This window comes from Aspergillus lucknowensis, assembly GCF_044049455.1.
Source record: "Aspergillus lucknowensis strain CBS 449.75 chromosome Unknown BJX67scaffold_42, whole genome shotgun sequence".
NCBI classification, from domain to species: Eukaryota; Fungi; Ascomycota; class Eurotiomycetes; order Eurotiales; family Aspergillaceae; genus Aspergillus; species Aspergillus lucknowensis.
The window spans coordinates 101,676-115,030 of record NW_027263586.1 but is presented as its reverse complement, the minus strand read 5'-3'; the positions used below and the strand labels follow the sequence as shown (position 1 = coordinate 115,030).

The window sequence follows — 13,355 nt, the reverse complement described above, 5'->3', positions numbered from 1 at the left end:
CATTCAACGAAACTGTTTGTCATCCAGAGATCCTCCCACCATGTTCTGAAAAAGTTCCATGTGTACTGCCACGGGGGTGTGGTATCGGTGGCCTCTCTTTCTGCACTTCTCCTTGCGACTGGAACCCAGCACAAGTCACACGGTGGTCAAACAACGGTCCAGGTTGAATCTTCACTCGTTTCGCGCGCGAACCATGCCGGCTCCTCAGGCTGCTAGGCAAACAACACGTGACACTTTGAGGTGTCAGTCGATGAGAGAGGCTGCTCCCCCTTCGACGATGAGCATCGTCGGTCTCGAAAACACGAACTGCCGCCACGGTTCGCACTTTGAATGATTTGTCCTCTTGTGAGACTGCGCGCCAAGCGCGCTCTCATGTGCTACTACCCAGCGACAGGCCACCCTCACAGCTGATTCCATTCCTTCCCCCGCCTCGTCGATGAGGGGGACCCATTTGACCAACGCAAAATCAACACCTCCAGCTTCGACAGTCATCTCGATCGTGTCCACTCATAGCTCCTTCGGGTCTAGCGCTGTCGTGCCAACGACTCGGGGATTTATTGAAGCCAGACGGAGCACCGAACTGACCGGAGCGCCGAGCCGCTCTATATTGGCCGAACTGACGCAGCCTCTTCGGAGGCTGAAATGGCGTCTTCAGTGCCCCGATGGCTGCCTGCCCTGCATAGAATTAAATTTCTATCATATCGCCCTAACCGATTCATGGCGGCGAGCGTCGGGCCCTATACCGGAATCGGAGGCTTCCTGAGGTCGTTCATGTCCTCGGTGCCCCGACATGACAATTCGGTTCCACTAGCGACACCGACACCAAGAGTGGTTCGTCAGACTAATGCGGGACGCCAGCGCGTTGGGTTTGGTCATTGATAACGACCTAGAGCGTCTTAACGTTCTCAATGGTCTCTAAGCCTGAGTATCAGACGCTACTCCGTGTATCACCACAGTTACCATGATGGGTCCTGGGCAGAAATCAATCACAGAACCGATAGCCATCATTGGATCCGGTTGCAGATTACCTGGAGGCTCAAGCTCTCCCTCGAAACTATGGGAACTGTTACGGCAACCACGCGATGTGTTGTCAACAATCTCGAACAGTCGGTTTAACCCCGAGGGGTTCTACCACCCTGACGGACTACACCATGGCACCAGCAATGTAAAGCAATCATACCTGTTAACGGAAGATCCATTTCGGTTTGACGCACAATTCTTCGGCATCAAACCCGTTGAGGCAAACTCTCTGGACCCCCAGCAACGACTAGTACTCGAAACCGTTTACGAAGGACTGGAGTCTGCGGGTCTCCCTATAAGTCAATTACAAGGCTCCGATACGGCAGTGTATGTGGGAGTCATGGGTGGGGATTACGCGGACATGCTCAACCGGGACCCCGACAGCTTTCCAACATATTTTGCCACCGGAACTGCGAGGAGTATCCTCTCAAATCGCGTGTCCTATTTCTTTGATTGGCATGGCCCGTCAATGACAATCGACACTGCCTGTTCATCAAGTCTTGTGGCTCTCCACCTCGCAGTCCGGCAGCTTCGGAGCCAGGAGAGCAAGGTTGCTGTGGTCGCTGGGGCTAACCTGATTCTTGGTCCCGAGCCTTATATTGCTGAGAGTAAGCTGAAAATGCTTTCTCCGACAGGTCGATCCCAGATGTGGGATGAGGCGGCCAACGGCTACGCACGTGGTGACGGTTTTGCATCTGTTGTGCTGAAGTCATTAAGCGATGCAGTTGCCGATGGCGACCATATTGAATGTATCATTCGGGAAACCGGAATTAATCAGGATGGACGAACCAAGGGCATCACTATGCCTAGCTCCCTTGCGCAGGAGGCGCTGATCCGCGAAACCTATGAGCGAGCCAACCTCAGTCTCAATCGTGCTAGTGATCGTCCGCAATATTTCGAGGCGCACGGAACCGGCACTCCAGCAGGGGATCCAATCGAAGCAGAAGCCATCCACCGAGCCTTCTTTGGAGACCGTCGGCAGGACCATCAGACGCTCCTAGTCGGCTCCATCAAGACTGTCATTGGGCATACTGAGGGCACAGCTGGTCTGGCCGCCGTGCTTAAAGCATCACTTGCGGTCCAGCATGGAATTATCCCCCCGAACCTACTGTTCAAGAACCTCAACCCGGCGATTGCTCCATTTTACGGACAGTTGAGAATCCCGTTGCAAGCACTGGATTGGCCCGAGACGCATGGCGCCCCACGGAGGGTAAGCGTGAATAGTTTCGGTTTCGGAGGCGCCAACGCCCACGCAATCATTGAACAGTATCAACCACCATTGTCGAACGGTAAAGAGGACATGAGGGCCTTCACCCCGTTCACATTTTCCGCCGCGACGGAGAGGTCGTTAGCCACTGCTCTCACGGCGTATTCAAGCTACCTCAAGGCTCACCCTGACGTCAACCTGGGCGATTTGGCGTGGAGTCTGAATTCTCGACGATCTGCTTTGCCATCACGGGTTACGTTTGCCGCAACGTCGGCGGAAAACCTGATAACTCAGTTAGATACAGCCGTCCAAACCCCCCAAGCAGACCCGAGCAAACGCATTGATGCAACAGGCGGCCGGAGCACGTCATCAACCAAGCCCACAGTCCTTGGTGTGTTCACTGGCCAAGGCGCCCAGTGGGCTGGCATGGGAAAGGCACTCATCCAAGGCTCCGAGTTTGGTAAAAAGTTTGTCGAGCGGCTCGAGGCAAGGCTTTCTAGACTGCCGCCCGCGGATCGCCCAGCTTGGTCGCTAGTTCAAGAGTTACTAGCGGACGCAACCACATCCCGGCTCAATGAGGCCACTCTTTCCCAGCCGCTTTGCACAGCAATTCAACTTCTTGTTGTCGAGTTGCTAAGAAGTGCTGGTATCAAATTCAGAGCCGTTGTAGGCCATTCATCTGGTGAAATCGCTGCCGCTTACGCTGCGGGCGCCCTTGCTACGCCGGAAGACGCTATTTGCATCGCATACTACAGAGGTTTGCATTCGAAACTGGCGTCTGGCGCTGAAGGGCAGAAAGGAGCAATGCTTGCTGCTGGAACTTCATTAGAGGATGCGCAGGAGCTGTGTGAATTGCCAGACTTTGAAGGTCGGATCGCAGTCGCGGCCAGTAACTCACCAGCAAGCGTCACTCTCTCGGGTGACGAAGATGCGATCCATCATGCCAGAGACATCTTTGAAGAGGAGAAGAAGTTTGCTCGCCTTTTAAGAGTCGACAAAGCCTATCACTCTCACCACATGCTGCGTTGCTCGGAGGCGTATCTGAAATCTCTAGCTGCCGCGGGAATTCAGCCGTTCCAGACACCGAGTAGCGGTACTGCATGGTTCTCCAGTGTCACTGTTCGCAGGATCCAGACCGTCAATGATCTTTCGTCGTCATACTGGAACGACAATATGGTCAAGCCAGTTCTGTTTTCACAGGCATTGGAACTGGCCGTTGCCACAGAGGGGCCTTTTGACCTTGCCATTGAAGTTGGCCCCCATCCGGCATTGCAAGGCCCGGCCAAGCAGACAATAGAGGGGAAGTATGGGGCTGTCATTCCCTATACTGGCACCCTGCAAAGAGAAGCTAATGATATCGAATCGTTATCCAATACCCTTGCGTACATATGGAAATTCTTTGGCGCTACATCAGTGGATTTCTCGTCCTACGATCAGCTAGTCTCTTCGGTCCCCTCAAGGAGACTATTGAAGGGGCTTCCGTCATATCCATGGGATCATGATCGCGTTTATTCGCATGAATCTCGTGTCTCTAAGGCGTTCCGCGCGCGACATGAACCGGTTCACGAGATTCTCGGAGTCCGCAGCGAAGATGGTACTGAGAGTCTGCTACAATGGCGCAATGTGCTCCGCCCCAAAGAGATACCCTGGCTCAGTGGACACCAAATCCAAGGCCAGATTGTATTCCCGGCTGCCGCGTATATCTCCGCCGTTGTCGAGGCTGCGAGGATTATCGCTGCACCCGATCCAATAAAGTCCATCGAGCTCGAGAACGTCGTCATCGGCCAAGCGATCGCCTTCAATGATGAGGAATCAAGCATCGAGACTCAATTCACTCTGAGCGACGTGTTCCGAAGCGGTAATCAAGTTTCTGCGAGCTTTTTCTATCACTCGGCGCAAGGTAATTCCACACACCTCACGCTGAACACCCGCGGGCAAGTACGGTTTGAGGTCGGTGAAACTTTGCTAGAGGATATCCCACTACGTGATCTGGAGACGTTCAATCTTGTCGAGCTGGCTGCCGATCGATTCTATTCTTTCTTGGATGAGACAGGCTACAAGTACTCCGGTCCCTTTAGGGAGTTATCGAACCTCAAGCGAAAGTTGGGTACGGCGACGGGTTTCTTGACCAAGCATGCCTCTAATTTGCTCGTACACCCTGCGTCACTGGATATGGCAATTCAGTCAATCCTGCTAGCGTTCTGTTGGCCCGGCGATGGTAGACTGTGGTCCGTTCATGTTCCAACCAATATTCGAAGGCTGCAGGTGAATCCATCTCTGTGGCTCACTGACATTGACCATGAATCGTCTCTGCGCTTTGACGCCACAGTGACGAGCAGTGCACAGGCCACCATCCAGGGCGATGTGGAGCTGTTCACGACTGATAGTGATCGCTTAGCACTCCAGGTCGAGGGCCTCCATGCGAAGCCGTTCTCTGATGCAACCCCGAACAACGACTTTCACCTCTTTTCGGAAGTTGTATGGAGTCGCGCCCTGCCAGATGGGTACGCCGCCGCTCAGGATAACCGAGCAGCATTTGATGCCTATGAACTTGCCTATGCCTTCGAACGAGTCGCCTACTACTATTTCCGTCGCCTTGACGAGGCCATCCCCGTTGAGATTCGGACAGATTTCGAGCCGCACCAAGCCAGCCTTTTCAACTATATAGACCACGTTTTATCTGCGGTAAAGGATGGTAAGCATCAATACATAAAAGAGCAATGGGCCGCCGACACGCATGAGGAGATCCTCGATCTCGTCGCACGGTATGTTTCCTGTTTGGCGTTGATTGCAGAGCAATGCTAAGGTATCCCTAAGATACCCTGATAGCATTGATCTTCGGATAATGCACGCGGTTGGTGAAAACTTTCCGGACGTAATCCGAGGGCACACCACCATCCTAGAACACATGCTCAAGGACAATATGTTAAACGACTACTACGTCAATGCGCTCGGATTCCGAGAGTATACGGCGTATCTTGCACGCATGGTTGGTCAGATTACGCATCGGTATCCTCATATGAATATTCTCGAGATTGGTACGTATAGGCACCAAGAATACTTAGATTCTCTGACATGGCGTTAGGTGCTGGAACCGGCGGCGCGACCAAGTCCATTCTGAAAGAGATTGGGACGACTTATGCAACCTACACGTTTACTGACATTTCGAGTGGGTTCTTTGAGAACGCGCAAGCTGTTTTTGAGCAGCATTCATCGAAAATGACCTTCAAAACCCTGAACATAGACGGGGACCCAGAAACGCAAGGGTTTGCTCCCCAGTCTTTTGATCTAATCATAGCTTCCCTTGTCCTACACGCAACGGAAAATCTTGAGCGAACGCTGCGAAACACCCGCAAGATCCTAAAACCCGGTGGTACCCTGATCTTGCTAGAGATTACAAATAACGGACCGGCTCGACTCGGGTTCGTCTTCGGTGGCCTCCCTGGTTGGTGGCTGGGCCGTGATGATGGCCGAATCTTTTCTCCCTGCATCGCCACCCCAGAGTGGGATACAGCGCTTCGCCGGACCGGATTCTCCGGAGTTGACAGTGTGACACCAGATCTCGACCCGTTACCATACCCACTGTCGGTTATCGTGACACAGGCGGTCGATGACCGAACCAATTTCCTCCGCCAACCGCTGCTGGCGGAATCGCCAGATTTCAACATTTCGAATTTGACAATTCTCGGAGGGAGAACGTCGGACTCACTCCGGCTTCTAGGCGACATTATTGGGCTCTCGAGCCGCAGTGTCGCGAAGATAAATCTCATTGATTCCCTTGAATCTGTCTCGGAGACGAACATCCCGGATCAGGGAGTGGTTCTTGGGTTAATTGATCTTGATGAACCGGTTCTCTCATCTGTGACAGCAGAGAGGCTGGATGCATTGAAGCAACTCTTTAGCTTGTCCAGCTCTGTTCTCTGGGTCTCAAGGGGATCTCGGGATGACAACCCCAGATCCAATATGAGCGTCGGTCTAGGTCGAACGCTGCTACTTGAGCTTCCGCATCTCAACCTTCAGTTTCTTGACCTCGGAACCCCTAGGAAAGACGACGCCCGCACGATTACCGAGGCCCTGTTGCGGTTCGAAGCTGCCAATGCGTGGGGAAAGGACGGAGCTGACCTCGGTGTTTTATGGTCGGTTGAGCCTGAGATTGCTTTCGACGCCGGAAACGAATTTATACCCCGCCTCAAACTTGACTCGTCGCGCAATGCGCGGTACAATTCTGCCAAACGGCCAATCTCGAAGACGGTTTCTACACGCGGTTCCGTTCTGGATATCTCCTTCACGGGTAATCAGTTCGCTCTCTGCGAAGTTCCTGACTGGGTTCCGTCGACCGCACACAGCCCAGACAGCGAAGACACCATCGTGGTCGATGTGGCAGCTTCCACTCTCCAGGCTATTAGAGTCTCTCCAGGTCACTACGAATATATTGTTCTTGGTTATCATCCCACCATCGGGCATCTTATTACAACCTCATCCCACCAAACAAGTCAACTGGATGTGCCCAGAACTAACGTTTGGCCCCTACCCGAACAGAGTCAAGGAACGGAGGTCGAGCAACTATGGTTGGCGGTGCACCACGTTTTAGCTGAGAGCCTGCTTAGCGATCTACCTACCGAAGGAACACTCGTGGTACTGGACGCAAGCGAGGAGCTTAGAATTGCACTTTCGTCAGCCGGAGCAAGAAAGAGCGCGAAGTTCGTCTTTTTGTCTAGCGATTCCACCAAACGCGCCCCGTTTGTCTTCATTCATCCCCAAACACCAGCCAGGAATATTCTGTCTATTCTTCCGGATGATTTATATGCACTTGTTGATTTCTCTACGGGAAACAGCCTCTCACGCAAGATTTCAGAGCTGATTCCCTCCCCGCCTCGGAAAGAGAGCAATGCAACACTCCTCAGCCATGTTGCTCGATTAGGAGCCACAAGCAGCCGACAAAACCTCGCTACTTTGCTGAGCGCTCGCCCGGTCGATGATCTCGCCTCTATGGACAAGAAACCTCACGTGGTAGCCCTGGCTGAGTTTCCACTGCACGCCTCTACGGCATCTCAGTTGACCTTGATTGATTGGCGTTCGCCAGGAGAGATTCCTGTTACCATTTCACCGGTCGACTCTCGCCCTCTTTTCAGGCCCGACAGAACGTATTGGCTAGTAGGCCTTACCGGGGGTCTAGGCCAATCGTTATGCGCCTGGATGGTTCTGCACGGGGCACGTTACGTTGTTCTTTCTAGCCGCAACCCTAAGGTGGACGATCGATGGACGGAATCCATGTCGTCGCAGGGCGCAACCGTTAAGATTTTGCCAAAGTGAGATCCTCTCCCTTTACCTAACCAGTAGTTTCAAATACTGACTCGATACTCTTCCAGTGACGTAACTAATTTCTCGTCGGTCCGACGCGCGTATGAGGATATTGTAGCCACACTTCCACCTTTAGCCGGCGTGGCGCAAGGTGCGATGGTACTTCAGGATTCGCTCTTCACCGATGTAACGGTGGAGAAGGTACAGACGGTTCTGCGCCCTAAGGTTGACGGGAGCACCTACCTTGACAAGTTACTGGGAGACACGCCCCTTGACTTTTTCGTGTTTTTCTCCTCAATGGCGGCAGTTACCGGTAATGGCGGGCAGGCCCACTACGCCGCGGCAAATATGTTCATGTCTGGGCTGGCTGCCAATAGACGAAAGCGCGGATTAGCTGCATCCGTGATCAATATCGGTGCAATCGTAGGGAATGGCTACGTCACTCGAGAGCTTACTCAGGCACAGCAGGTCGCATTACGGAGTTACGGGAACATATGGATGTCGGAGCAAGATTTCCACCAGATCTTTGCGGAAGCTGTGGTGTCCAGCCCTCCCGGTTCAGCTCGTGGCTTCGAGATCATGACTGGCCTGCGGCTTGTGGATGCGAATGGAGAGGATCGCACGACGTGGTTTAGCAACCCGAAGTTCCAGCATCTTATTCTCCATCAGAGCGCTCTTGGGGCTGGTAACGCGACTTCTAAATCCGGCGCCCCGGTCAAGGTCCTTCTTCATGACGCTGCAACGCATGAAGCTGTGGCAGATATTTTACGAGGTCTGAAATCCCTTCGCCGCCTCAATATCAGATTGTTCTCGGCTAACTTGGAACCTAGTGTCATTCATCGCCAAGCTACGGGTGATGCTCCAGTTAAGTGCTGAGGAGGCCCAGGAACGGTTCACCAAGTTGGATCAAGGCGCTGACGACCTGGGTATTGATTCGCTGGTTGCTGTGGAGATCCGAACATGGTTCCTGAAGGAGCTCAGCGTCGATGTTCCGGTTCTTAAGATCCTGGGAGGTTCAACGATTGCGGAGCTACTCGAGTTCGCCTTGGAGAACCTCCCCGCCACTCTGATCCCCAACCTGGGCAGCGAAATTGATCTAACAGTAGCCGCCGCAAAGCTCAAGGAGGCCCAGCCACTTTTGGACATATCTCCTTCCAACGACCCGGGGAATGTAGCGGTCGCGGACTCTGCACCGTTATCCTCCATGCGTGACGAAGTTTCCCCGTCTGCTTCTCCAGAAGAGGATATTTCCGCCAGTATATTACCCCTCGCTAATGACCAAGCTGCAACTTTTTCTTCCTCCAATTCACCATCTCGGGGGACCGACTCTCCTTTTCAAGTGATTGAGACACCCGCAGAGTCATGGGAGTCCGTGTCGGAGGCCGAGCTGAACGGATTCGCGTCGAGTGTCGAGATTCAGCGCACCTTAAAAGCTTCATTCGGCCAGTCCCGATTTTGGTTTCTGAGAGAATACCTTGAAGATAAGACAACATTCAACATCACCTGCTCCATCGATCTATCAGGCAATCTGAATGTCAGCTCTTTGCATAGAGCGGTTAAACTCGTCGGTGAGAGGCACGAAGCTCTCCGGACGGCTTTTTTTCTTGGGTCGGATCAGCAGCCCCAGCAGCATATACTCTCTCACTCGCCACTCACCCTCGAGACGCGTGCTATTAGCTCTAGACAACATATTGAGGCTGAATTCCACGCCTTAAAGAGCCACGTTTACGATCTTGAGAAGGGGAAGCTTATGCGTATCCGCCTGCTCTCTCTACCCTCCTCACAACACCACCTTCTCATCGGGTACCATCACATCAATATGGATGGCATTAGTCTAGAAGTTATCCTTGGTGACCTTCAGCGAGCCTACGATGGTGATTTGCTTACAGATCCCGTCCTGCAGTACGGGGACTACTCCGTTCGCCAATATAAGGAGTTTGAGACGGGGAAGTTCAAACGGGACCTGACATTCTGGCAGAACGAGTTCTCGACACTACCGGAACCTCTTCCAATTCTTCCAGTGAGCCCAAAAGTGTCACGACCCCCACTCATTAGCTACAAATTTGAACGAGTCGACCTACGTCTTGACGAGGAGCTGGCTACCCGTATCCAGTCAGTCTCACGGAAACTCAAGGCGACCACATTCCACTTTTACTTAGCAGCGCTTGATATCCTGCTGTTCCGTTACACTGGCGTGGATGATCTCTGCATTGGGATTGCTGATGGCAACAGGGCCGACGCCGACACGCAATGTAGTGTCGGGTTCTATCTAAATCTCCTTCCGCTCAGGTTCAGACCAACCTCTACGCAGCAATTTGCCCAGGCGTTAAGCGAGGCCAAGAAGAAAGCATATGCTGCTATGGCGCACGGCCAAGCGCCGTTCGACCTTGTACTCAGCGAACTCTCAGCGCCGCGATCGGCCACATACAGCCCACTTTTCCAAGTATTTCTCAATTTCCGCCAAGGCGTCGAGCAGAGTCGCGAATTCTGTGGTTGTGCTACCGATGGCCTTAAATTTGAGAGTGGTCGAACTGGCTACGACATCAATGTTGATATCGTCCATAGCCCGGGGGAGAAGCCGTTGATCGCTTTCAACGTCCAGGCAGGCCTGTACACGCGCAATGACGCCGAAATTTTATTGAAGAGCTATATCGAACTTCTAGATTCCTTTTCCAGGAATCCAGACGTCCCCATCACCGCACCATCCTTACACCCTGCCAGGGACATACAAGTCGGACTTGAGCTCGGAAGAGGTACAGTCCCTATCCCCAAATCCTACCACACACCATAGCGGGCCATATCACTAACATAGGAATCAGGAGAAATTCCCGAATCACAGTGGGCCGAGACACTCCCACACCATTTTGACTGGGTAGTGGAAAGACATAGCGCCAAAGCTGCAGTTTCGGATGCATTTGGCAACAAGTGGTCGTACCGGCAGCTATCGCAAAGGGTCGATTCAATCGCCGCGGCATTGTTGGATGCTGGCATGAGGGAGGAATCTCGAATTGCTGTATTCCAGGAGCCATCGTCTTACTGGTTGGCCTCGCTGCTAGCGATATGGCGCGCCGGTGCTACTTATGTTCCTCTGGACACCCGCATCCCTGTGTCCAGGTTGGCAAGCATCGTTGAAGACTCTCTCCCGGAGGTCGTGCTCGTCCACAGCCCGACTACGCCTCTTGTCTCCGACTTGAACCTTTCTTTGTCCACTCGAGTCATTGATGTGTCGACAGTCTCGGCTTCAGCGTTACACAGGATAAAGAACAACGCCCGTTCACACTCCGTCGCGGCTTTGATATACACGAGCGGCTCTACAGGCGTTCCCAAGGGCATACAAGTGGCTCACGGCGGTCTTGTAAAGCAGATGGAAGCATCGTCACTCGTGTTCGGGCTGGACGGGGATACTGTACTGCAGCAGGGTGCTGTGAGCTTTGATATTTCGATATGGCAAGCCTTCTTCGCTATTGGCAATGGCGGATCCCTTGTCATTGCTTCGAAAGCCGCACGCAGCGATGTTTCCGCCCTGATTGACCTAATCCTTTCAGAGGGTGTGAGCGTCACTGCAGCTACTCCGTCTGAACTCTTGGCTTGGCTCCGACTTGATAGTAACCGTCTGCGGCGGTCGAAACTCAAGACCGTCATCGCAGGCGGAGAACAGGTACCTGAATACCTTCTAGATGCAGTCAGGGCGTTAGACAGGCCGGATCTGAAACTGTTCAATGCATATGGACCTTCTGAGATATCCATTGCTTCCAACGCGGGAGTGCTGGACTATCGCACCGGTCGAACAACGACAGCGACAGAACCCGTTATTTCCGTCGGCCGATCCCTTCCGACATACTCGGTCTATATCGTTGACCTTCAAGGTTTCCCCCTACCAGTCGGTATTTCGGGAGAGATCGTTGTGGGCGGGGCTGGTGTCGCCAAGGGCTACTCTAACAATCCGGCCTCAACAAGGGAGCGATTTATCCATGACAAGCACGCGTCTGCAGAATACGTGAATCGGGGTTGGACGCGGGCACACCGAACCGGAGACAGGGGCCGCCTTCTTAGCGACGGGAGTTTAGTAGTGGAAGGCCGCATCGACGGGGACAATCAGATAAAGCTGCGCGGCGTGCGTATTGATCTGGGCGATATCGAAACGACGATTATCAACTCTTCAAAGGGCACTCTGATAGATGCCGTCGTTACTCTACGAACCCCCGCAAGCAAGGGCCCGGCGTTCTTAGTCGCTCACGTCGTCTGGGCTGCATCAGCTGTCCCATCAGAGGAGGCTCTGGAATCTCTACGGAACAGTCTGCCTCTTCCCTCATATATGATCCCGGCACGGATAATGGCTCTCAAGAATCTCCCGTTAACTGCATCCGGCAAGATATCCAGACGAGCCATCGCTGAGCTTCCAATATCAGAATCTTCCAGCCGCACTGATTCCACTCTCACTGCAGCTCAAATCCGGATCAAGGAAATCTGGGCTGATGTGCTTTCCGACGAAGTTATCTCCCAGTTCTCCCTGTCTGCGGACTCGGACTTTTTCCACGTTGGGGGGAATTCGCTGCTCCTCTTGCAGCTCCAGCGCGAGATCCAGAATCAAGTCGGGATTCTAGTACCACTTCCCACACTATTCGAGTCCAGTACGCTGGGAAGTATGGCAGCCAAACTGGGAACTGATACGGAAGTGCCCCCTGACTCGGGTACCCTCGACTGGGACCAAGAAACCCAACTATCCGCCGACATCATAGCCCTTGGTGGTGCCACGCACGGCTCTCGTCAGATCAAGACTGTCCGGGTTGTTATTTTAACCGGAGCTACTGGCTTCCTGGGGAGGACTATTCTGGATCAGCTGTTAGAGGACCGAAATATCGAACGAATTCACTGTGTTGCCGTTCGCCCAGGTCGTGGTGATATTCTGCCCAAGTCCCCGAAGGTGGCAACACATGACGGTGATCTTTCTCTACCACTCTTGGGACTTGACGAGGCAACAGCGAAAAGGGTCTTTAGCGAAGCGGATGCAATTGTCCACAATGGCGCGGACGTTTCCTTCCTGAAGACTTACCAATCCTTGAAGCCGACCAACGTTGGTTCCACGAAGGAGCTTCTCAGGCTAGCCCTCCAATACCCGCCAAAGTCATTCCACTACATTTCCACTGCTGGCGTAGCACAGCTTTCTGGCCAAGAGCACGTGGAAGCGGTTTCTCTGGGGGCCTATCAACCTCCCACAGATGGCGCCGTTGGCTATATAGCCTCTAAATGGGTCAGCGAACAGCTTCTTGAAAAGGCCAGCCAACAATTCGGTCTTCCTGTCTTCATCCACCGGCCATCCAACATAACTGGAGACGACGCGCCTTCCCTCGACATCATGACCAACCTCCTGAAGTTTTCGCGATTCTTAGCCACAGTGCCCCGATTCAAGTCCCTCGGTGGCTTTCTTAATTTCGTGCCTGTCGAAGTCGTCGCCTACAACATTGTCCAAGACCTCCTTAGCAACGTTTCACCCAAGGGGGACTCGGGCGCTGTTTACATCCATCAATTAGGACGACTAGATATCCCCATTCCAAAGATGAAGGAACACCTGGAGCGGGAGGACGGAAGGCGGTTTGAGAGTACGTCCCTCCAAGAGTGGGTGGATCAAGCGCGCAAATCCGGACTCAACGAGATGGTGGCTTCATATTTGCTGTCCGTGGATGAGGGCGATCAAAATATTTTCTTGCCGCGACTTTCTCGGTGATCGTTCTTTCATCTCTTTTCATGTATTTGTTTCTGAGGATCACATTCCCTATAATTTGCATTTGCTTGGAGTCTTGTCGCTAGCCACTCGTTAGGAGCACTA

The 13,355-nt window shown here is 53.1% G+C and overlaps 1 protein-coding gene across 1 annotated transcript; it reads left to right on the top strand.

Annotated features, from left to right (window-relative positions):
* Positions 1-964: 964 nt before the first annotated feature.
* On the top strand, positions 965-13,253 carry BJX67DRAFT_383918 (uncharacterized protein; the record flags this gene model as incomplete). Its single annotated transcript, XM_071033557.1, has 6 exons — positions 965-4,992; positions 5,045-5,265; positions 5,313-7,536; positions 7,597-8,300; positions 8,359-10,281; positions 10,348-13,253. 6 exons carry the CDS (start codon positions 965-967, stop codon positions 13,251-13,253), a joined length of 12,006 nt encoding a protein of 4,001 aa, XP_070883235.1.
* Positions 13,254-13,355: the final 102 nt, after the last annotated feature.